At 38.5% G+C, this 26,542-nt stretch overlaps 1 protein-coding gene across 1 annotated transcript in view; it reads right to left on the reverse strand.

Annotated features, from left to right (window-relative positions):
- LOC131946720 (ATP-binding cassette sub-family A member 2) overlaps window positions 1-23,610 on the reverse strand; it is a 51,357-nt gene extending 27,747 nt beyond the window's left edge. The window contains exons 1-17 of the mRNA XM_059307634.1: window positions 23,361-23,610; window positions 22,708-22,846; window positions 19,055-19,231; window positions 17,321-17,533; window positions 16,071-16,330; window positions 14,976-15,207; window positions 14,302-14,469; window positions 13,465-13,631; window positions 12,053-12,160; window positions 8,028-8,145; window positions 6,506-6,660; window positions 5,649-5,798; window positions 3,441-3,651; window positions 2,232-2,329; window positions 1,522-1,673; window positions 945-989; window positions 649-690 (exon numbers count right to left, since the gene is read on the reverse strand). Coding sequence (XP_059163617.1) covers window positions 649-690; window positions 945-989; window positions 1,522-1,673; window positions 2,232-2,329; window positions 3,441-3,651; window positions 5,649-5,798; window positions 6,506-6,660; window positions 8,028-8,145; window positions 12,053-12,160; window positions 13,465-13,631; window positions 14,302-14,469; window positions 14,976-15,207; window positions 16,071-16,330; window positions 17,321-17,533; window positions 19,055-19,231; window positions 22,708-22,807 — 2,396 coding nt within the window. The 5' untranslated portion in view covers window positions 22,808-22,846; window positions 23,361-23,610. The remainder of the gene's footprint in view (window positions 1-648; window positions 691-944; window positions 990-1,521; window positions 1,674-2,231; window positions 2,330-3,440; window positions 3,652-5,648; window positions 5,799-6,505; window positions 6,661-8,027; window positions 8,146-12,052; window positions 12,161-13,464; window positions 13,632-14,301; window positions 14,470-14,975; window positions 15,208-16,070; window positions 16,331-17,320; window positions 17,534-19,054; window positions 19,232-22,707; window positions 22,847-23,360) is intronic.
- Between the last annotated feature and the right edge of the window lie 2,932 nt (window positions 23,611-26,542).

Consider the following 26,542-nt stretch of genomic DNA (forward strand, 5'->3'; position numbering starts at 1 on the left):
GAATATATATGTTTTTAAGAAAACAAGAATACAATAATAGACTAGCCTATACTTAATTTTCACGGATGCCTGACGGTGTCTTAAATAAGGCGTTTGTTTGATTAGGCCTACTGCTAAAAAAGAACGAATATATGAACGCGGCATTGGCCTCAACCCGAATCAATCTTCTTTAGAAAAAATAAAAATGTCAAATACAAATAGAATATGTATTTGATTACATATATTTTAAAATTAACACAAGTCTAAGCATCGATAAACAGAAATAGATTCAACACAGCTTTATCATAAACCTGATAGGTTTTGGTAAAATGTCCTAAGGGTCGGGCATGTGTTTCGGGTATTTGTCGTACCCTCTAGTTTATCCATCTGCCTTTCACACACACACACACACACACATATATATATATATATATATATATATATATATATATATATATATATATATATATATATATATATATATATATATATATATATATATATATATATGGTTTGTGCAACAATATCAGACAAAGGAATATAAGTGTGACATAGATTTCCACGAAGTTGAATGTAGAATCAATAGGTAGACTAGTACAACATTATATACATTAGCAAGAAGTATTTTTTTTCTCTCCAATACCAATACCAATAATATATCCGACTTACACCGGCTCTTGATCCATCTCAGTCTGCAAGATGTGTCCCATCCTGGGGATCGATCAAACAAACATTTTGTTTCAGATATTCAAAAAATAATTCAAAACAATCACGCGACATTATCAGAGTTAAATTAATTATAAATATCTTCACATTTTGGTTAATGAAATGTATATTTTTTTTAAATACGATAGAGCGAATGTTAATTCAACCTAGAGCTGGTTTCTTGAAGTTTAAAGTACGTATAATACGTTTAATTCTAGTTGCCAACTTTAAATTAAAAAGTTAAAAGTAGAATTACTTACGATTCTGCTTTGGATCGTTTTTTAATTTCAAATCTTTCGCCCACTCTAAAAATGTACAGAAAATTGTTCTATAGGAAATTTTACAATTAACTTAATAAATATTATGTGTATTAATTTTTATCTTAAAATTAATAGGCCTAGATGTTCCTGTCAATTCAACACGTTTATTTAGTTATTTAACAAAGCTATTCTTACAATATTCAGCAATAAAAATACACTAATTAATTATTCTGTATAAATACAAGAAAAAAATGTAATTTAATTACACAAAAGGTTGTATAATATATATTATATTATAATCGTATAAAAATAAAGTTAAAATGTAATAAAACAGAAGGTTATATATAGTCGCATAAAAATAAAAGTTTAAAATTTAACAAAACAGAAGGTTATATAATCGCATACATATGAAAGTTTAAAATTTAATACAACAGAAAGTTATACAATCACATACCAATGAAAGTTCAAAATTAAATAAAACAGAAGTATATATAATGGCATGCAAATAAAAGTTTAAAATTTAATACAACAAATATAATTGCATACAAATGAAAGTTTCAAAAATCTTCATCATTACCTGAAAAACACGTCTTCAATTGATGTGGCAAAAAGCCCATACGACTCCACATTGAGAGTCGCAAGACTACTGTCTAGGCTCTTGAGTAACTTGGGGAGGTCACTGAGGGTCTGGTCCGGCAAACGGAAGTTGATCTCTGTGCGTGTGGAAGACTGAATACAAGTAGACATTGATCAAACAGTCGAGCTGGTTATAGTTTTAAGTTAATTATCTTTACGGATGTAAGCGAGTAGGTTTTTGAAGTCTACCGGGCTAGACCACTAGACCACTAACCAATAATACGGATCAACCCAAACATAGATTGATAGTCCATAAATCATTAATTACAAGACATATACATTTACTTATAATTGTCAATAATCATTCTATAATGGATCAGTTTCCGTGCACCATCATTCATTGACAATATTCATCAATAATTCTCCATGCACTAACATTTAACTTTCATTGACAACAGTAACCTCCATATCTATATTCAGCATCATTCGTTAAAAATATTCACCAATAATTTTCCGTGCACCAACATTCGTTAAAAATATTCACCATTAATTTTCCGTGCTCCAACGTTCATTGACAACATTCAGTAATAATTTTCCGTGCACCAACATTCGTTGACATCTGACAATATTCAGCAATAATTTTCCGTGCACCAACAATCATTGACAACATTGAGCAATAATTGTCCGTGCTCCAACAATACTAATACGTACCTGATAAATAGCAGACGGAATATACTCCATCAGGTGTTTGATGACGTTATATTCCTTACACTTTGGTCCCTTGATGAAGGTTAATTTATAGCCAATACCTATAATATGTTTAATTATCAATAATAGCTGTTTCTGATAGGGTTGAATCAACAGCCAAATAGATAAAGTATTAATTACTTAAAACATGTGTAAAACAAGTATACAAATTCTTTTAAATATTATGTTTTTAATTTACAGATCTACTAAAAAAAAATATTTTTACTCTGTGTTTTCAAAAGTAACTGATTCCTTATACCACTTCAGCATCGAATATAAGTGAAACTTTTAAATACAATTACTTAATTAATTATTGGTTACAATTAAATTAATTGGAAATTTAATTGCAACATTTGGGATATTTTAAGTAGCAGCATCCAGACTAAGGTAAGGAAAAAGTGGACATTTTTACTAACATTTTTTATAAAATCGATATTCTATTATAGATAATTTTTCGAAACCTTAACTTTTGATTATAATTAATATTGTAAAAATGTATGTGTGTATGTTTAATCGTTATTTTTTTGGGCGGATTTGTTTTGATACTGTCCCCTAATTTAAACAAAACGAATCGTGATTTTAGACAAGCCTAATAAGAGACTGCTAATAAATTAAACTTGGGGTCTAATTATTCACTTTAAATGTATGAATATAGATCTAGAATGAATTGTAGGTCACATTTTTCTTAATTATATACCGGTTTTAAAATCTAACGCAAAAATACAATATTTACCGTATATCTGACTTATATATTGGTTTAAAATCTAACGCAAAAATAAATTATTTTCCGTATATCTTACTTATATATTGGTTTAAAATCTAACGCAAAAATACAATATTTACCGTATATCTGACTTATATATCGGTTTAAAATTTGCCCCAAAAATACAATATTTACCGTATATCTGACTTATATATTGGTTTAAAATTTTCCCCAAAAAGACAATATTTACCGTATATCTGACTTATATATTGGTTTGAAATTTTCCCCTAAAATACAATATTTACCGTATATCTTATTTCTATATTGGATTAAAATTTGCCCTAAAAATACAATATTTACCGTATATCTGACTTCTATATTGGTTTAAAATTTGCCCCAAAAATACAATATTTACCGTATATCTTACTTCTATATTGGATTAAAATTTTCCTCAAAAATACAATATTTACCGAATATCTTTTTCAAATACGCGGACGTCCCGCAGCACTCCACCACGCCCCCTGCCAATATGGCAATACGGTCACTCAAGATGTCCGCCTCGTCCATGAAGTGTGTCGTCATCACTATAGTCCGGCCAGAGCGCCGGTTCTTCAGGAATCTCCACAGGTCTCGTCTGGCACTGGGGTCAAGGCCAGTGGATGGCTCGTCCAGAAATATGGTCTGTGGATAGAACAGAATAGTCTAGATTTTGACATCATTAAGTAGATTTCAGATTCCTGTTAAGTCTAGTTCAGGGGTCTCCTAACTTTTCAGCCCGAGGGCCGCATTAACTATCAAATATCAGTTCGTGGGCCAGTTTCTTCTGGGCATCTCTTTGGGGTGGCGGAGCCCCACCCCCTTCCCCACCGAAGAACATATACCCCCCTTTACCTTACCCCCCCCCCCCCCCCCCAACGAAATATAAATTATATAGAAATATATGTACATTTCAGCGACTCATCATTGCAATTGAAAAATGGCAAAACTTGCATGCATTTTTCACTGTTTGAGTCACAATGTTTTCATCAATGTCTGCAACACGGTGAGCAACGGTAGTTGCACCCAAAGCTACATTTTCAAATCGTTTTGAATTTTTCTGGGCAAAGTTCCTCAGCCACCTCCAACAAACAATTTTTCCGTGGACAAAAATATCTCCGCGGGTCGGATGAGAGGACCTTGCGGGCCGCATCCGGCCCGCGGGCCGTAGTTTGGAGACCCCTGGTCTAGTTCATGGCTCGTCCAAAAATATTGTCTGTGGATAAACCACAATAGTCTAGATTTCGACTATTAAGTAAGTTTCAGATTCCTGTTTAGTCCAGTTGAAATAGAAATATGGTCTAAGGACAGAACAGAATAGTCTACATATTCGTTTTTTTTTACTTTCTCGTATATACGAAGTATAGAGAAAGTATTGTAATCGTGCACAAAAATCACTTGAAATTTTAACAATTTTCACCGTATTACACCTCAGTCCTTCATCACATCCGAAGTATAGAGGACTTATTTTAATCGGGCAAAAATTATCAATCCAGATTTATTAAAATTAAGAGGTTTTATGCGTAATCCAGTCTGAAAAACTGGGCTTTGCAATTCTGTCCGTATGTCTGTGTGTGTGTGTGTGTGTCTGTCCGTGTGTAAACACGATTACTTGAGTACCGTTACAGCTATGTTGATGAAATTTCATATATAAGTATTTTATCAAAATCGTAGATTCGTATCAACTTTTGAGCGATTTCCGATAACCGAAAGTGGTACTTTTTCTACTTTGAATTTTTCAAAAGCCTATAACTTGAGTTCTATTTCAGATAGATAAATGACATTAGAAGTAGTAATTCACGCTACTTCCGATTTCTCAAAAAACTAATGTACATTTTTAAAGTACTAATAATATTGCGTACTAATATGCACTTTTTATTTGGAGTTCACTTGGTGTGCAGTTCTTTTGTCTACGAGATTTTATTCTATTTTTAAAACTTTAAGTATTTAAAATGGATTAAAAATCTTGTCTATAGCCCGAGTTCCCATCCCCTGTTGTTTTATATTAGAATATTCGAGAAAGTTTAGGGGAGATCACTCCCGGTTTATTTCAGAAAGTATCAAGGTTTGGTTGAGTTTTATTGATAGCTCGATCATAATTGTTTATTATAAATAGAAATAGAATAGTCTTGATTGTGACTTTCGTCATTAGGTTACAGGCTTTGGTAAATATTCTTTATCGCTAGTCCAGAAATATTGTCAGGGAACAGTAACAGAATAGTCTAAATGTTGACTTTTATGAGTAGGTTTCGGGTTTCTGTTAAGTCTAGTTGATGGTTTGTAAAGAAATATTGTCAGGGGATATAAGGATATAAAAATCGTGTTCTTTACCAAAGGAATACAAGTAGTAATGGTGCAATTACATCTTACCTAGGCATTTGTCAGTGGCGAACAGACAGTGTAAATTTTATTACCTTTTACCTTAACAGGCGAACAGGTAGAATAACCTATTACCATCCCAGGTACATAAGTGTACCGTAGTGGGTAACCTTGTAGTGATGTTAACTCTTGATATTATTGACATAAGTGAACCGTAGTGGGTAACCTTGTATTGATGTTAACTCTGATACTATTGAGATAAGTGTACCGTAGTGGGTAACCTTGTAATAATGTCAACTCTGATACTAATGAGAAAATTTTACCGTAGTGTTCCCAACAAAAGCGATTGCGACGGCAAGTTTCCTTCTCTGGCCACCGGAGAGCTTGCTGGGGTTGACCTGAGCCTTGTCCTGTATCCCCAGCTGTGAGAGAAGTTCGTTGATCTCGTCGTACTTGATCTCTTGGTTTCGTATCTGTGAAACATATGTTGGTACAAGGCCGAATGGGACGAAACAATAGCGTGGTCTGATTTGCCAAACTCTGCTAACAGAAGTCTATCTCGGAATATATCTGCTAATCAGAGGTTACCTTGGAATAAATCCGCTAGCTAGAGGCTACCTTGGAATAAATAAGCAAAAGGCTACATTGGAAAAATTCGTCTAGCTAGAGGCTATCTTGAAGTGAAATAAATGAGCTAAAGAATAATGGAATATTTCGGCTAGCTGGAAGCTACCTTCGGCTACCTTCAAGGCTTCCTTGAAATAACTAGGCTAGCTAGAGGCTACCTTGTAATAACTCGGCTAGCTAGAGGCTACCTTGTAATAAATGTGCTAACAGAAGGCTACCTTGGAATACATGTGCTAACAGAAGGCTACCTTGGAATACATGTGCTAACAGAAGGCTACCTTGATAAAACTCGGCTAGCTAGAGGCTACCTTGGAATAAATGTGCTAACAGAAGGCTACCTTGAAATAACTCGGCTAGCTAGAGGCTACCTTTAATAAATGTGCTAACAGAAGGCTACCTTGAAATAACTCGGCTAGCTAGAGGCTACCTTGGAAGGAATGTGCTAACAGAAGGCTACCTTGAAACAACTCTGCCAGCCTACCTTGAAATACCTCTGCCGGCCTACCTTGAAATACCTCTGCCAGCCTACCTTGAAACACCTCTGCCAGCCTACCTTGCAGTAGAAAACCAGGTGCTCCATGCAAGTCATCCTAGGGAACAACATTTCACGCTGGGGACAATACCCCAGGGTCCGTCGCAGGTCAGATATGTTAGAGGTGACGTCATTTCCGTCAATTTCCGCCCGCCCACATGTAAGTGGAGTTAAACCTGTAATATGCATCATTCTAATATAGTTAAACCGTAAATGATACCACATCATTATTGAATTATAGTGACAGATCAGTTAACAAAACTCATTTTAACGCTAAGAGCGTCTTCTGATATTTGACTTTAATGTATGTTACGGGTCAGTTGTAGGTCAGATTAGAATAGGATAGAATAATCTAGAACTAGGGGAGAGTGCGTGTGTGAGTGGAGTTCACCCTACTGTGTAATAACCCTTGTGTGTTTATGTATTGTTATCCCAAGGTCGAATGCGAGTATAAAAGCGGGAGTGAACGATTGTAGGGGGGCAGTCAGCGGGTTAGTTGCTAGCGATTAGGACGAGGGCTACGCTTGAATGTATTTGAGATGAAATAGAAATAAAGAACGTAACAATGTAGGAGACATACCAATTTATTTATATTTTTTTTTCTTGAATCACAGCTATAATTGATGCCATATAAATAAGTATATGTAGTCTTACGTTATCTTATAAGAAAGTCTTTGCATTATATAAAAAGTATGTCTATGGAATCTATATCAGTGCATTGTGACATTGGAGGTGAATTTGAATATTTGAATGAAGAGGTCGGCGAAAAGTCTCGAGTTCGAACCCTCGGGCAGTTAAGGCTCGTTAGCTAGGGACACCAACTCTTCTAGGAAAGACAACTCCAAAATCAAACAACTGTTGCCTTGTAGTTTGTTCTTAGTTGGACGAAGGCTATGGAAGCAAATCCAAAAAGAAAAGCAACAACGCAGAAGTAGGAAATGACTGGCGAATATAAAAGGGGGCTAGAAAGGGGAAATATTGTTTTAGTGTACAAAAGGAGCAAACTGGAAGAGAAAGCAGGCTGAAATTTGAATAAGCTGACCATATGGTGCAAATATCTTTACACAATAATGACTACGAGCCGACCCGCGGCGTATCATACGCCGCTATTTAGTTGATTTATTTTCTACTTTTCAGTAATTCATAATTTGTGAATTCGACAGTACCAATGCTGCCACTGAAAATATTTGCTTTAAAACACTAACCCCCCTCCTTTCCCCTAACCCCGACCCTACACCCCCCCCCCCCCTGAAAGCAGCCTCCTCTTAGTTACCTCCTGTAAGTTTAAAGTCGGTTCAAACTAAATTATCTGCCCCTAATAGCCGTCACTAAACCTGGCTGTACGGTTTGTAAACATTAACGTGACCACAGCTCAGCAGACCATGTGGGGGTGGGTAGGGTGGTACTGATAGTGATAGAGAGAAAGAGAGGGGACTGTAAGGAGGCGCTTGCAGCTTGTTTTCTAATGGCTCGCAGAGGAGAATTATATATATAGATTGTTTGCGAATATCCCAAAAAGAATGAACCGGAAAAAAAAGTGTACCTAATATCGTGGTGATGGTTGACGTTTTGCCCGCTCCGTTGTGGCCCAGGATGATCGTGATCTGGTCCTTGTAGAATTCTAGCGTGATGCCAGCGACTGCCACCTCATTGCCGTACATCTGAGAAAACAAAATTCTAGCGTGATGCCACCTCATTACCGTACATCTGAGAAAACAAAATTCTAGCGTGATGCCACCTCACTGCCGTACATCTGAGAAAACAAAATTCTAGCGTGATGCTAGCCACCTCATTGCCGTACATCTGAGAAAACAAAATTCTAGCGTGATGCTAGCCACCTCATTGCCGTACATCTGAGAAAACAAAATTCTAGCGTGATGCTAGCCACCTCATTGCCGTACATCTGAGAAAACAAAATTCTAGCGTGATGCTAGCCACCTCATTGCCGTACATCTGAGAAAACAAAATTCTAGCGTGATGCTAGCCACCTCATTGCCGTACATCTGAGAAAACAAAATTCTAGCGTGATGCTAGCCACCTCATTGCCGTACATCTGAGAAAACAAAATTCTAGCGTGATGCTAGCCACCTCATTGCCGTACATCTGAGAAAACAAAATTCTAGCGTGATGCTAGCCACCTCATTGCCGTACATCTGAGAAAACAAAATTCTAGCGTGATGCTAGCCACCTCATTGCCGTACATCTGAGAAAACAAAATTCTAGCGTGATGCTAGCCACCTCATTGCCGTACATCTGAGAAAACAAAATTCTAGCGTGATGCTAGCCACCTCATTGCCGTACATCTGAGAAAACAAAATTCTAGCGTGATGCTAGCCACCTCATTGCCGTACATCTGAGAAAACAAAATTCTAGCGTGATGCTAGCCACCTCATTGCCGTACATCTGAGAAAACAAAATTCTAGCGTGATGCTAGCCACCTCATTGCCGTACATCTGAGAAAACAAAATTCTAGCGTGATGCTAGCCACCTCATTGCCGTACATCTGAGAAAACAAAATTCTAGCGTGATGCTAGCCACCTCATTGCCGTACATCTGAGAAAACAAAATTCTAGCGTGATGCCACCTCATTGCCGTACATCTGAGAAAACAAAATTCTAGCGTGATGCTAGCCACCTCATTGCCGTACATCTGAGAAAACAAAATTCTAGCGTGATGCTAGCCACCTCATTGCCGTACATCTGAGAAAACAAAATTCTAGCGTGATGCTAGCCACCTCATTGCCGTACATCTGAGAAAACAAAATTCTAGCGTGATGCTAGCCACCTCATTGCCGTACATCTGAGAAAACAAAATTCTAGCGTGATGCTAGCCACCTCATTGCCGTACATCTGAGAAAACAAAATTCTAGCGTGATGCTAGCCACCTCATTGCCGTACATCTGAGAAAACAAAATTCTAGCGTGATGCTAGCCACCTCATTGCCGTACATCTGAGAAAACAAAATTCTAGCGTGATGCTAGCCACCTCATTGCCGTACATCTGAGAAAACAAAATTCTAGCGTGATGCTAGCCACCTCATTGCCGTACATCTGAGAAAACAAAATTCTAGCGTGATGCCACCTCATTGCCGTACAACTGAGAAAACAAAATTCTAGCGTGATGCCACCTCATTGCCGTACAACTGAGAAAACAAAATTCTAGCGTGATGCCACCTCATTGCCGTACATCTGAGAAAACAAAATTCTAGCGTGATGCCACCTCATTGCCGTACATCTGAGAAAACAAAATTCTAGCGTGATGCCACCTCATTGCCGTACATCTGAGAAAACAAAATTCTAGCGTGATGCCACCTCATTGCCGTACATCTGAGAAAACAAAATTCTAGCGTGATGCCACCTCATTGCCGTACATCTGAGAAAACAAAATTCTAGCGTGATGCCACCTCATTGCCGTACATCTGAGAAAACAAAATTCTAGCGTGATGCCACCTCATTGCCGTACATCTGAGAAAACAAAATTCTAGCGTGATGCTAGCCACCTCATTGCCGTACATCTGAGAAAACAAAATTCTAGCGTGATGCTAGCCACCTCATTGCCGTACATCTGAGAAAACAAAATTCTAGCGTGATGCCACCTCATTGCCGTACAACTGAGAAAACAAAATTCTAGCGTGATGCCACCTCATTGCCGTACATCTGAGAAAACAAAATTCTAGCGTGATGCTAGCCACCTCATTGCCGTACATCTGAGAAAACAAAATTCTAGCGTGATGCCACCTCATTGCCGTACATCTGAGAAAACAAAATTCTAGCGTGATGCCACCTCATTGCCGTACAACTGAGAAAACAAAATTCTAGCTTGATGCCACCTCATTGCCGTACATCTGAGAAAACAACGGCAGTTCATCGTCCAGATTTCCTGGCACAATGTTGGTAAGATTTTATTTTCTCTGCAGTCATGGGAAATAACTCATGTATGTTTCGCCTAATTGTAAACTTCTAATTACCTACCGTTGTAACTCATACCGCCTCAATCTACAATGCTAATCGTAAATAATTTTCTAGTGTATTTCCTTTTGTCCATCATAAATTTATAATATGTTACCGCTTCAGGCTTGATGGTACGTATGTTAGGTGAAGTAGAGTTCATCTAGATTACCTTGACAAATAAACGGATTGTGCGATAAGGATCAGATTTGAGTCGTTCAAGTTAGCAATCGTTTGATTTATCAATGATACCGATTTTTTTTAAAAATCAACTGTTAGTTAACAAAGCTATTTGGTGTATTGACTAGCTCCGCAACCGTGTAATACATTAATGCAGTGGTTCTTAATCTCAGTTCGATCGAACCCAATGGTTTCGGTTACTCAGATGTTCGGCAGAGGTAAAGACACACATCTGACTCGAATTATTTGCGATTGTATTATGTCAGTGCGGACGATAGAACAAACTAGCGGCCGCAGCCGATGACAGGATATATACGACATCGCGACTTGGTAAAAGTGTGCCAGAACCTGTCGCCCCTCCTGGGACATAGTCTGCTGACAAAAGCTTTCCAGACATCTCTGTCCTGTGCTAGTCTCTCCAACTGTCCCCAGGTGTATCCTGTCCTGGGCTAGTCTCTCCAACTGTCCCCAAGTGTATCGAATCTTCATAGTGTTCTTCCAGGTCACGTATCAAGGTCTTCCTTGGTTGGCCTCTTTTCTTTTTACTCAGTGGATTCCAGGTGAGGGCCTGTCGTGTTATGCTGGATACAGGCTTCCTGAGTTTGTGACCAATCGATCTCCATTTTATCTGTAGGATCTCTTCTTCAGCTCATAGTTGATTTGTCCGTTACCATAGTACCTCATTTCTGATGGTTTTAGGCCAGCGTATTCGAAGGATCTTTCTGAGGCACACGTTTATAAATTATTTTATTTTCTTGTTGTTGACAGCTATTCTCCATGTCTCAACCCTGACGAACACCAGAGTGCACTCAAGATATACCAGCAGCTGAAAGTGATCTCCCTATACCAGAGTGTACGCAAGATATACCAGCAGCTAAAAGTGATCTCCCAATAGACTGTAACCCACCTTCAAAAGACGAGATACACAAACCTATGCAGCAACTGAAGTGATCTTCCTATAGACTGTAACCCACCTTCAAAAGACGAGATACACAAACTCATGAAATAGCTGAAAGCGATCTCCCAATAGACTGTAACCCACCTTCAAAAGACGAGATACACAAACCTATGCAGCACCTGAAAGCGATCTCCCTATAAACTGTAACCCACCTTCAACAGACGAGATACACAAAAGAGGAGATACACAAACCTATGCAGCAACTAAAATGATCTTCCTGTAGACTGTAACCCACCTTCAAAAGACGAGATACACAAACCTATGCAGCAACTGAAGTGATCTTCCTATAGACTGTAACCCACCTTCAAAAGACAAGATACATAAAGCAATGCACAGGCTGAAAGTTATCTCCCAATAGACTGTAACCCACCTTCAACAGACGAGGTACATTAAGCTATGCAGCAACTGAAGTGATCTTCCTATAGACTGTAACCCACCTTCAAAAGACGAGATACACAAACCCATGCAGCAACTGAACCCTCACCTTAACCAAGTCGTATATCGCCACCCCTGCGTCCTCGTTCCCCGCTGGTTGCTCAAAGTACGTTTCGTCTTGTTTGGAAAACCCAGCGATTGTCTGTTTTCTTTCATTCTGAGCAACAACAAAAAAATGTTTTACCACATCTCTATAACAGAGTTTCTTCCAGGCATCTCATCGGGGGGGGGGGGGGGACAAAGTTCCCCCCCCCTCCTGAAAAAATTCTACCGCCCCCCCCCCCCCCCCGAACGAAATGAAATTTATATAATTTATATAGAAAATATATACTTTTAACAGTGTCCGCCCCCCCTCCCCGAAGAAAGTCTACCGCCCCCCCCCCCTCCCGAAAAAATTCTACCGCCCCCCCACCCCCCGAACGAAATGAAATTTATATAATTTATATAGAAAATATATACTTTTAACAGTGTCCGCCCCCCCCCCCTCTCCCCAAAGAAAGTCTACCGCCCCCCCCCCCCCCAAAAAAAAAATTTCAAGTGCCCCCCGGGGAAAAAAGTCTGGAAGAAACACTACTCTATATACGTCAACATTCAATTCTTTACAATTGTCTATGCAATCTGCACAAATTTTCATTCCATCTTTGAGTACTTAGCGAAGTAATGTACACTAAACTCGATGTATAATTTCTCCTTACTTACATTAATATCAAACCAATGACGTCAGAATCTCGGGCGTCAGTCGGGACTCTCTCTGAGAACGTTACCCCAACCTCCGCCCCCCTCAACAATATAGCATTTTCGGTTTGGTGTCACCCCAATTCTTACTACTTTATCAATTTTTTACTTTTAACTGACTAGAACATTGTTTTGGTAGTCTATTGTAAGATTTTGTATTTGATGTCCACCCGAATGTCAATGTTTTGACGTAGGACATTGTATAAATCTGTGCACTGAAAATCACACAACATTCATGCGGTTAATTAACTGACTAAAACTCTCTAATTAAATCCTAGTATCAAATTGATAATTAATCTCGTTTTAAACCTCGTCATCTAATTAACCTCATAATTTTAATCTCGTAACTAAACCTTTTAAAAATACTAAAGACGGTTTATTTTTTTAAACTCACTATGGGAACTAAAGTTTCTTCCCGGCATCTCTTCGTTGCGGCTGAGCCCCCCCCCCCCCCCAAAGAAACTCTAATGCCCTTCCCCTCCCCCCCCCCAACAAAAAGGAATTTATAATGATAATATATACTTTTAACAGTGTACGCCCCCCCCCCCCCCGGAAATTTTAGTCTGCCCCCCCCCTAAAATTTCTAGAGCCCCCCCCTTCTCCCCGGAGAAAAAACTGTCTGGCAGAAACACTGAAGAGGACACATTGATTTACATAATAAAAAACAATCATCGAAAAAAAAATCACGAATCACTCTCTGGGACTATTTAAAAACAGCTTGGCTACCTTCCTTGGGGATAAGTTTTCAAATTTCGTCTGTTCGCTGTTGATAATTTTCTCAATGATCCACAAGAGAAGACAGTTGAAGAAACTGTTTAAAACCATGTACGCCGTCCCTTCCATGAATTTGGTGTTGTAGGTCGATGTTCGGTGACCTTTATCCCAGCTGTTCACTGCAGAAAATTAGAACCTACATACAAACATATACACACATATGTTCGTATATATACACACACACTATATATATATATATATATATATATATATATATATATATATATATATGTGTATATATATATATATATATATATATATATATATATATATATATATATATATATATATATATATATATATACATATATATTTATATATATATAGGCCTATATATATATATATACACACACACACATATATATGGATATAAATTATATATATATATATATATATATATATATATATATATATATATATATATATATATATATATATATATATATATATGATTCCATGAAGAGTGATCTCATGACAAAAGATCTGAGACAAATATCTCAAGGATAAATAATGATTTTACGGACAAAATATTTCAGAGACAGATAATATCTGGACAAAATCTATCAGGACAACAGATATCAAAGACATATCTCAGAACACAATATATCAATGCAAAATGCCAATAGTATCTCTGCAATATTTTTTTTAAACTAGAAAAATGCATAGTTTTGGCATATTACTCTAAATATTTTAGTAACATTTTAAAATTGTTATTAGTAGTATCAAATATACATGTCCTTCGGTTACTTTCATGGCTCTGACTAATGTAAAACGTGAGAAGATACTTACTTGCATATTCTTTGCCGTAGAGACTGAGAGTGCAGAGGTTTATACCGAAAGAGAACATGGTCGGTCCCAGGATGTAGAAGAGGTAGCTGTTGTTGCCAACTACATACAGGCTGGCCATGTAGTTGAGAATACCATAAGAGAAAATGGTGTAGACAGCAGTGAATCTAGCTGTAAGCAAACGTAAAGCGTGTACATAACTGTAAGCGAAAGTGTGTAAATAGCCGTGAAACCAGCTGTAAGAAAACGATAAGGGTGTACATAGCCGTAAATCTAGTTGTAAGCAAAACTAGTGTGTACATATCTGAAAGCAAAAGTGTGTACAAAGCAGAGAATCCAGCTGTAAGAAAACGATAAGTGTGTACATAGCCGTAAATCTAGTTTTAAGCAAAACGAGTGTAAGTACATAGCTGAAAGCAAAAGTGTGTACATAGCCGTAAATGAAGTTGTAAGCAAAACTAGTGTGTACATAGCTGAAAGCAAAAGTGTGTACATAGCCGTGAATCTAACTGTAACTAAATGTAAATTGCATTGAATTGTAAGCAAATGTGTGTAAATATTTGTGCTTCTAGCTGTAAGCAAAAGTGTTTAATTAACCGTGCATTTAGCTTTAAAGAAAATTGTGTAAATAGCAGTAAATCTAGCTCTAATCTTCATTAAAATACCCCTATCATTACCGTCATTTAGGAGACTGGACAACACAAAGGCGAAGGTCACGTTGTCAATGGCCATGACGACCAGCCAGATAAAGAGGAACATCTGGTTCATATTGAAGAGTGGACCATGGCCAAAGTTCACCGTCCAGACGAAGGATGCAATGAGGGAAATGATCGTACCTACGAGAAGTCGAGCTAAAAACCAGGAGGTCCAGTACACGAATTGACCAACTCCAAGAATCTTTAAAGTTTCCTGCAAACATAGATTAATTGACGCTTTAATGTAAATGTTAACTATTTTAGAAATATTACTTGGTGAAGATTATTATGTCTGCATGATAGTTCTATAGAAAGCAACCTTTGCAAAATGAACCAAACGTAAGAGCCCCGAGAACCCGACCTCATTGCATGACGTCAAAATAAGAGCCCAATGACCTCTTCTAAATGTCAAAATTAGAGTTTTGAAGAACTAACAAAAGTAAATGACGTCAAAATAAGAGCCAAGTGACCTCTTCTAAATGTCAAAATTAGAGTTTTGAAGAACTAACAAAAGTAAATGACCTCAAAATAAGAGCCCAGTGACCTCTTCTAAATGTCAAAATTAGAGTTTTGAAGAACTAACAAAAGTAAATGACCTCAAAATAAGAGCCCAGTGACCTCTTCTAAATGTCGTCAAAATTAGAGTTTTGAAGAACTAACAAAAGTAAATGACGTCAATATAAGAGCCCAGTGACCTCAACTAAATGACGTCAAAATTAGAGTTTTGAAGAACCAACAAAAGTAAAAAATGAAGTCAACATAAGAGCTCTAGAGAACACACCTCAGTAAATGACGTCCAACCTCTCGAAATGACGTCAAAATGATAGCCCTAGAGAACCCACCTCTTGAAATGACATGAGAGTTCTAGAGAATCCCGACCAGAGTTTGTTCCAGGCGTCTCTTCGGGATGGGGGGGCTAAGGCCCCCACCCCCGAAGATTTCAAGCGCCCCCCCCCCCCCCCGAAGAAAAAAGTCTGGAAGAAACACTGATCCCGACTCAGCCAATAACAACTACATGAGAGCCATATCTCTGTGACATTAAGAGCCCCAATCTCAGCACAGAAGGACCAACTTTACCTTGATCCTCGAGACTTTCTCCTCTACAACCAACAATGTGGTGAAGAGAGTGAGCCAAATGTAGATGCAGGGCATGTATTTGCTCATCATCTCCAGGGAATCCAACTTCATGTGGTGCCCTGTCTCCTGCTGAGGCATCAGCTGGGTGCTGATGGCGATGTTGGGGTTGAAGGTCAATGTCGGGTTCTGTCTCTTCCAGTAGGTCAGGAACATCTGGGTCACGGTCAGTTGGGCTGTGGTCAGACTGGTGTTTGTGTAATCTGTAGAACACAAGGGTGGAATTAGTGTTGACCAAACTGTAAGTTGACCACTGGTCTGGCTGGTGTTTATGTAATCTGTAGAACACAAGGGTGGAATTAATGTTGACCAAACTGTAAGTTGACCACTGGTCAGGCTGGTGTTTGTGTAATCTGTAGAGCACAAGGGTGGAATTAATGTTGACCAAACTGTAAGTTGACCACTGGTCTGGCTGGTGTTTATGTAATCTGTAGAACACAGGGTTGGGTGTTAAAGTTGACCACTGGTCAGGTGGTGTTTGTGTAATCTGTAGAACACAGGGGTGGGATTAATGTTGACCAAACTGTAAGTTGACCACTGGTCAGGCTGGTGTTTGTGTAATCTGTAGAACACATGGGTGGGAGTTAAAGTTGACCAAAGTGTAAGTTGACCGCTGGTCAGGCTGGTGTTTGTGTAATCTGTAGAACACATGGTTGGGAGTTAAAGTTGACCACTGGTCAGGTGGTGTTTGTGTAATCTGTAGAACACATGGGTGGAATTAATGTTGACTAAACTGTAAGTTGACCACTGGTCAGTCTGGTGTTTGTGTAATCTGGAAAATAGAAGGCTGGGGGTTAAAGTTGACCAAATTGTAAGTTCAGACTTGTGTTTGTGTAATCTGTAGAACACAAGAATGGGAGTTAGAGTTGACCAAAGTGTAAATTGACCACTGGTCAGACTGGTGTTTGTGTAATTTATTCAATAGACTGTTGTTTGTGTAAGTTGTACATTACAAGGGTATGAGTTAAAGTTGATTGAAATAGGGTTGACCTGCAGTAAGGTTGCTGTTTGTGTAATCTTTGCAATACAAGGATGGTAATCTTTGTTCAAAAGATTAACTGTTCAATAGATACAACAAACACCTAAAACGATGTAGGTTAGCACACATTTAAAAAACATGCAACGTACAATATCTAAATATGTTCTTCTACTAGATACTACACCTGTCTGCGGAAATCGCCGTCGGAACATACCGTAATTATCTCCGGAAACCTGTGTCGTTGGCACGGCATCATTGACGACCACTCGGAACTTGAGTTGCCGTGGGACAGCGTCAACTGCCCCCTGGGTCGGGTCAAATATGACAGCGTGAAACTCAGAGCTCCTCTTCGAGGAGGAAGCTTCTCCAAAGCCCAGCTGCTCTTTGAAGTCGTGGAGGTGTGAGATGCCAAGTAGATGCTGGGGGTCTGATCAGATAAAAATACATTACATGCAGTGTTTCTTCCGGACTTTTTTCTCCGGGGGGAGGGGGGGGGGGTGAAATTTCCGGGGATGGGGGGGGGGGGCGGTCTACTTTTTTCGGGGGGGCGGACACTAGTAAAAGTTTACGTTATCCTCTTCACCAGATCATTCAGGGATAAATAAAGGATAAGTGAGGATTAGATTTAGCGTTAGGATAGGGTTAGGATGAGGGTTAATGTAAGGTATAATATGTATACGAAAATGGGAGGGGGTAATTGGAAAGAAGGGGATGGAGTGGTCTAGCGGTAGAGAGCTGAACTGCTAACCCGTATGTCTCGAGTTCGAATCCGGGTTCAAATCAGTAGACCGTCCGTGAGTCCACCCAACTCTGATGGGTACCTAACTCACGTTAGGGAAAGTAAAGGCGGCTGGTATAGTGCTGACCACACTATCTCTTCATATGCCGAGGTCACAGAAACAAGTGAAATTCACTTGCCCTTTAGACCGTCAGGTTTGAATGGGAAACTTTTTCTTTTTTTAATTAGAAAGAAGGAGGTCATGGATCCGCATTTAATGCCGGTGGGAATACAACAGAGAAGGTATAGTCAGGTTAGTGTCACCTGTCTATCGTTTATCTATTCTTTAATGTCGTCACACGCAAAAAAAACTGTCCACAAAACATTACAAAGCGAAGTTTTATTAGTTTAAAAAAACAGATTAGAATGATCTTTTAGTAAATAGACTTTCCGAAGAGCCTGGTATGTCGGACTCCCAAATCCCCTACATTATAGCGTGGGGGAGGTGAGGTGCAAGACTGCCGGGAACCAAAAGGGATCTGCTCTCGACCCTAACCAGATATTTTGACTTTAAGCTGCGGCCTTCACGTGGCTTCGGAAGAGTGCCATTAGTCGGACCAAGCTCATGACCCCCCCTAGTGGGTGCGGATTGGCTAGTGGTAGCCAACAGCAGCTAGAGGTTTGTGATCTGGCCGAATGCCCCCCACGATCAAGCTGGGTACCAGGCGGTAGGACGACGTCCTGCGTCTGGTGGGTGGGGAAGGAAAGCCCGGTGAGAACCGACGGAGAAGCGACCGATGTGTAGCGATCTAATCGACACTAAACGACTTGCTACTACCACCATGTGTCGGAGTCTGCTACACTGAGGCCTGCCTGTTTAATGGAAGTCAACCTTCTGAGCCGGTTTCCGTATAGAGAGAGAGAGAGAGAGAGAGAGAGAGAGAGAGAGAGAGAGAGAGAATAGACTATTCTACCTGTATGCCAGGCGTTTACCCCTTTTCCTATTTTAAAAAATAATTTTTTAGACTTGGCAGGGTTAATCAGTTGAAATAAAGTGAACTTTGCTTTTTAGTTTTAGTAATCACAATAACCTTTAAAAGGATGATTTTAAAGGATGATTTGTGATAAAGAATGTTTTTATTGGGGTTTTCATAGATTAAGTTGCGGAGCATACATTTAAAACAAACAACTAAAAATCCACAATTTTTTTGGTCATTGCTTCATACGTACGTGTTTGTCGGTCGTTCCCTTCTTGCAAGAGAGTTCTAAAGCCAGCTGTATCAGGCATGAAGGCTATGGTATTCTTCCGGGCTAGTGGGTTGAGTACATTGCGTCTGGCAGAGAACTCAACATCAGGGGTGGAGATATTGAACATGACGAACAGCGAGATGGTAAAAATTGAGACCGCTGGTGGGAAATATAGAGTATCAGATGGTTGGTGGGAAATATAGAGTATTAGATGGTTGGTGGGAAATATAGGGTATTAAATGGTTTTTGGGAAATATGGTAGTTTTAGTTGGTGGGAAATATAGTGTATTAGATAGCTGGTGGGAAATATAGTGTATCAGATGGTTGGTTAGAAATATACGGTATTAAATGGTTGGTGGGAAATACAGGGTATTTAATGGTTGGTGGGAAATACATGGTTGGAAATATAGGGTATCAGATCGTTGGTAAAAAATATAGAGTATTAAATGGTTGGTGGGAAATATTGTAGTTTAGTTGGTGGGAAATATAGGGTATTTGTGATGACGCTAGTTTAGGTCTATTTTCATTACCCCCACTCACACATGTGAGTGTTGTTGTTTATTGACCCTAACAGTATTAGATAGCTGGTGGGAAATATAGGGTGTTAGATGGTTGGTGGGAAATATAGGGTGTTAGGTGGTTTCTGGGAAATAGAGGGTGTTAGATGGTTGGTGGGAAATATAGGGTGTTAGATGGTTGGTGGGAAATATAGGGTGTTAGATGGTTGTTGGGAAATATAGGGTGTTAGATGGTTGGTGGGAAATATAGGGTGTTAGATGGTTGGTGGGAAATATAGGGTGTTAGGTGGTTGGTGGGAAATATAGGGTGTTAGGTGGTTGGTGGGAAATATAGGGTGTTAGATGGTTGGTGGGAAATATAGGGTGTTAGATGGTTGGTGGGAAATATAGAGTGTTAGATGGTTGGTGGGAAATATAGGGTGTTAGATGGTTGTTGGGAAATATAGGGTGTTAGATGGTTGGTGGGAAATATAGCGTGTTAGATGGTTGGTGGGAAATATAGGGTGTTAGATGGTTGGTGGGAAATATAGGGTGTTAGATGGTTGGTGGGAAATATAGGGTGTTTGATGGTTGGTGGGAAATATAGGGTGTTAGATGGTTGGTGGGAAATATAGGGTGTTAGATGGTTGGTGGGAAATATAGGGTGTTAGATGGTTGGTGGGAAATATATATATGTATATATATATATATATATATATATATATATATATATATATATATATATATATATATATATATATATATATATATATATATATATATATATATGATGTTGATGGGAAATATGGTACATAATGTAGTTGGTGGGAAATGTGGTAGGTGATGTAGTTGGTAGCAAACAATATGGTAGATGATGTAGCTGGTTCGAAATACGGTAGATGATGTAGTTGATATGAAATACGGTTGATGATGTAGTTGATATGAAATATGGTAGATGATGTAGCTGGTGGAAAATACGGTAGATGATGTAGTTGATATGAAATATGGTAGATGATGTAGTTGATATGAAATATGGTAGATGATGTAGATGGTGGGAAATACGGTAGATGATGTAGTTGATATGAAATACGGTAGATGATGTAGATGGTGGGAAATACTGTAGATGATGTAGATGGTGGTATTTAGCTTGTAGGAAATTAAACAAATGAGGTCGCTGGCACGAAAAACATTGTATTAGACAGCCGCGGTAAAGCCAAATGTTTAAGAAAACTGATGTGAAATGTGGTATATGAGATAGTTGTTGAGAAATACGATTTATGAGAAGGCTGGTTGGGAATACAATATATGAAATATCTGGCATTACACAATCTTAGATTACTGGTGGGAAATACAAAAACGTTGCTATCTAGTAGGCAAAGACAATGTAATTATCTTTAGTCAAAGCAGAAGATGGGGGTTGAAACCATTGTTTTCGTGAAATACACGTTTACTCTTGTAATGCCCCTAGAGGCGTAGCGACCCTTCCCGACACCCGGGGACAAACTTTCCATTTGGCGCAATTTCGATTTCCACCCCCCCCCCCCCCCCTCAAACTTTCCATTAGCACCCTCCCCCATATATTTTTTATATTTATAAAGCAAACATGCAGCTAAAATAATATTTTAATTTCCTTTTCCAACTCATTTTGGCGCCCCCTTAGGTCGGCGCCCGGGGAAATATGTACCCCCTGCACCCTTTCGATACGCCTCTGAATGCCCCATATTAGAATTGGTATATGTATTGTCTGCAAACAGTAGTTTACAACTCAGCTGACTCACCGATTTCTAGCAGAATCAAACAGTAGTTTATAACTCAGCTGACTCACCGATTTCTAGAGGATCAAACAGTAGTTTATAACTCAGCTGACTCACCGATTTCTAGCAGAATCAAACAGTTGTTTATAACTCAGCTGACTCACCGATTTCTAGCAGAATCAAACAGTAGTTTATAACTCAGCTGACTCACCGATTTCTAGCAGAATCAAACAGTTGTTTATAACTCAGCTGACTCACCGATTTCTAGCAGAATCAAACAGTAGTTTATAACTCAGCTGACTCACCGATTTCTAGCAGAATCAAACAGTAGTTTATAACTCAGCTGACTCACCGATTTCTAGCAGAATCAAACAGTAGTTTATAACTCAGCTGACTCACCGATTTCTAGCAGAATCAAACAGTAGTTTATAACTCAGCTGACTCACCGATTTCTAGAGGATCAAACAGTAGTTTATAACTCAGCTGACTCACCGATTTCTAGCAGAATCAAACAGTTGTTTATAACTCAGCTGACTCACCGATTTCTAGCAGAATCAAACAGTAGTTTATAACTCAGCTGACTCACCGATTTCTAGCAGAATCAAACAGTTGTTTATAACTCAGCTGACTCACCGATTTCTAGCAGAATCAAACAGTAGTTTATAACTCAGCTGACTCACCGATTTCTAGCAGAATCAAACAGTAGTTTATAACTCAGCTGACTCACCGATTTCTAGCAGAATCACACAGTAGTTTATAACTCAGCTGACTCACCGATTTCTAGCAGAATCAAACAGTAGTTTATAACTCAGCTGACTCACCGATTTCTAGCAGAATCAAACAGTAGTTTATAACTCAGCTGACTCACCGATTTCTAGCAGAATCAAACAGTAGTTTATAACTCAGCTGACTCACCGATTTCTAGCAGAATCAAACAGTTGTTTATAACTCAGCTGACTCACCGATTTCTAGCAGAATCAAACAGTTGTTTATAACTCAGCTGACTCACCGATTTCTAGCAGAATCAAACAGTAGTTTATAACTCAGCTGACTCACCGATTTCTAGCAGAATCAAACAGTTGTTTATAACTCAGCTGACTCACCGATTTCTAGCAGAATCAAACAGTAGTTTATAACTCAGCTGACTCACCGATTTCTAGCAGAATCAAACAGTAGTTTATAACTCAGCTGACTCACCGATTTCTAGCAGAATCAAACAGTTGTTTATAACTCAGCTGACTCACCGATTTCTAGAGGATCAAACAGTTGTTTATAACTCAGCTGACTCACCGATTTCTAGCAGAATCAAACAGTAGTTTATAACTCAGCTGACTCACCGATTTCTAGCAGAATCAAACAGTAGTTTATAACTCAGCTGACTCACCGATTTCTAGCAGAATCATGGCCTTTGACCTCTGAATAAGCTTGGCATTTTTGTACATCAGGGCACTGAACTGTGACCTCAGCTCGACGGCGTCGGGCATGATGGGTGCGTGACGTCAGCTTCCGGTTTCTTTAGTAGTCTGAGGGCAGTACTTGGATTTATTTCGGAGACAAAATTGTAGGGGTAATGGGTAAAACAGTTGGTATCGATAACCATAGTTCTCTATAAGGCTAATCTCAATTTCAGCTTACTTTAAAATAGGACTTTCATTAGCATCATCCACCAATATATATATATATATATATATATATATATATATATATATATATATATATATATATATATATATAACCAGCATCATATATAAACAATTATACAACAATATTTACTTGCCCTCATCCACCATCCTACTGATATAGCCCACATACTGTCAAATGTTATTCATATACTTTTATCAACAAAAATACATCCGGACTCTACCCAGGTAAAAACAAATTATTCATGTGTACACTTTACGCTGAACTGATTCCGATGAATGCGTGAGTATAATCTCAATTATACAAAACTGTGTTTGGATATATTTAGTAAAGTGGAGTTTATGTTTGTTTCATAAATTAACATATGGAATCTATTAAAATCTAGACATTTCTTACCTTGTACCTTAAACTTAAACAGAAACATATCTACACTGTTTATTCAACTAGGTGTCATCACTATACTATTTTAGTCTCATTCTTGGCATATCCATAGAAACAATATGGCAAGCTTTAAACTTCACATTGTGTGCAGCTTTTGTCTAGTATCTTTTGTATCAGTCAATACACTGGGAATTACATGGTTTTCTAACACTTCACAAATACATTCTGAGCTATATCAATTTTGGTAATCATATTGACGTAGTTTTTCTTCTTTTTGTTTAGATACAAAACAGAAGTTACTTCCGTTCCAGAGTGGTTTACATAAACGAGAAAAGATAAATTGGGAATACCCGATCTTGGAGCGCAATATTCAGCATATTACTTAATCATCGTTACTCCCTGTGGAGTATAGGGTAGCAACGAATCTCCGCCATTCCACTCTGTCTTGGGCGAGCCACTTCAGTTCATGCCAGGTCTTGCCAGTAGCCTTGGCTTCTTCTTTTATCTCTCTCCTCTATGTACCCAGTGGTCTTCCTCTATTTCGTTTTCCAGGTAAACTCCATTTTAGCGCTATGTTCGGTAGTCTTCATGACATGACTCAGTCATATGTATTCGGCATAGTATGGTACGTTTATTCCTAGAGCCGATTATTTAACACAACTAAGTAGTTAGTGTCAACATGTCAAATATATGACCCGTTGACTCTATCTCCAGCCTGTTTTTCTTTCTGAATGTGCTTCCACAGCCTTAGTCAACCCTAGTAAAACCTGAAAGGCAACTTTTTGTTTTGGAAAAATCTCTCTTAGATGGGTTGATGTCGTCCCCCCCCCCCCCCCAAACGAAATTGAATTTAGATAGAACATATATACTCTTAACAGTGTCCGACCCCCCCCCCCTGAAATTTTACTCTGCCCCCCTCCCCTTCACCCCCCCCCCCCACCCCCCGAAAATTTCAAGTCTGGAAGAAACACTGACAACAATTGTCACCATGCTATCTTGACTGGACCGTAAACATTTCGACAAACTGTGTAAAATCTTCTAAAATTGATTATTTTATTGAAATCTAAATTATTTCCTCTATGTCAAACAAACTTTTTTTTAAAAATCATATTTATTTTTCTACTTTTATTTGTGCTGGGTTGTAGCCTTGCTAAAATATATTGTTTCGTCCAACCTTGACTATAGTTTAACAATGGTCTAAACTATTACCTATAGTTAGAGTATCGTTTCCCTCAATTTATATGTGTGCGTGTCTGTGTGATAGAGAGCGGCTACCACACAAAGAGACAGAGAAATGGCCAGTATCTAATAACAGAGATCTCATATACACTAGAAACCTGCTCGTTAAAAGATTTAACAAAACATTGTACTTTTGCCTGGTAAGCTGTCCAGCTAGGAACTTATTGAAGCTTCCATTTTGATATTAAACAATTAATTAAATTACAGAATAAAAACGGTTTTTACAAGCTTTTATTTAACTTGCTTCCTCTGTCTGTCTGTTGACGGTCTGTCTGTCTATCTGTCTATAAAGAATATAATTTATTTCCTACTTTTTAGGACATTATAACATAAAAGCTTTCTATTGAAACGTTTTCTGTGAATTTTTATCATCATTAGACCGTTCGTGCCTTAGAAACGCGGGGCAGACAAAGCAGAGTTTTCCTGTTTTAATAAATAATAATCATTAAAAAAGTTTTAAAAAACCCACGTTTTCTGATTGAACTAAAAAGTAGAAAATAAATGCTATAGGCCCTACATCACAATAATGCAAGCGATCACTCTACTATAAGCGATGAAAAACGTGGGGCGCCGAAGTAAAAGTTATATTACTATTGATTAGATAATACTATTGACTTTTATTAGGGAGCTTGTAGAGAGTCAACAGTATTAGAAACTGTAAGAAAATCACGGCGCCCCACGTTTTTGCTCGCTTATAGTAGAGTGATCGCTTGCATTATTGTGATGTAGGGCCTATAGCATTTATTTTCTACTTTTTAGTTCAATCAGAAAACGTGGGTTTTTTAAAACTTTTTTAATGATTATTATTTTCTACTTTTTAGTCTTTGTCTGTTTGTTTGCATTAAAATCTTGCTATCGATTTTATCTTTTCACTTTTTTTGGGTAAACGAAGACAACTCGTAAAAAGACAACTCGTAAAAAGACAACTCGTAAAAAGACAACTCGTAAAAAGACAACTCGTAAAAAGACAACTCGTAAAAAACACGTTGTTTGAATACGTTACTGACTAGAACACATAGATTTGAACCCGTGTCGAGTGGGATAGCAATCGTGTGCCCAACCACTCGACCATATCGTCTCCCCCAAACTGGCCTACCTCCTGTAAGTTTAAACTCGGTTCAAGCTAAATTCTCTGCCCCTAAGCCTGTGGCGACATGTGATCGTTCGCTTCACTGCGCGCGAGGTACGCGTCGCTGGTTTTTTTTGTAATGGCTAGCAGAGGAGAATTATATATATAGATTATATAGCGGTCTAAAATGCTCAATAAAATGTTTCCATTGATCAATTTAGTAATAATAACAATTGAATATTCAATGGTCATCCAAAAGAAAGCTTCCCTGAAAATTTCAGCGCGCTAGCTAACTGGGAAGTGCCAGAAATTTCGATCGCAAGATTGGATTGGAAAGACAAACAAATAAATAAATAAACACACAGAGAAAGCAAGTTAAAGAAAACGTGGGAAAATCGGCATGCAAGGGGATAGTGTAGTCAGAAATATGCCCAGCCGCCTTTCTTTTCCTAACGTGAGTCAGGTACCAATTAGAGTTGAGTGGACTCTGGGACGTCCTTCAGACTTGAGCGTGGGATCCGAACTCGAGACTTACGGCATAGAAGTCGTAAACTCTACAATCCGACCACATCAACAGCCAAGTTAACACGGTGAAATAAAGTATAATTCTAAGGATTAGCATTTGTAAGCGACTTACACCATTGTATTTAAGGTAATATAAATGATTTTAATGAGCTTATAATTTTAAAAGATGGATGTGATGTGTGTATACTCAGAGGCGTAGCGGGGGGGGGCGGGGGTGTGGACCGCACCGGGTGACAACATTAAGGGGGGGGGGGGGGATGACACCAACGCAAAAAATAGTAAAATATATAGAGAAAAATTTGAGGGGGGGGGTTGTGCAAAACGAAATTTTGAGGGGGTAGGTGCATATCGAAAGTTTGACGGG

Source organism: Physella acuta, unplaced genomic scaffold, assembly GCF_028476545.2.
Source record: "Physella acuta isolate Inbredline_101_S28 unplaced genomic scaffold, ASM2847654v3 ptg000568l, whole genome shotgun sequence".
Lineage (NCBI taxonomy): Eukaryota > Metazoa > Mollusca > Gastropoda > Physidae > Physella > Physella acuta.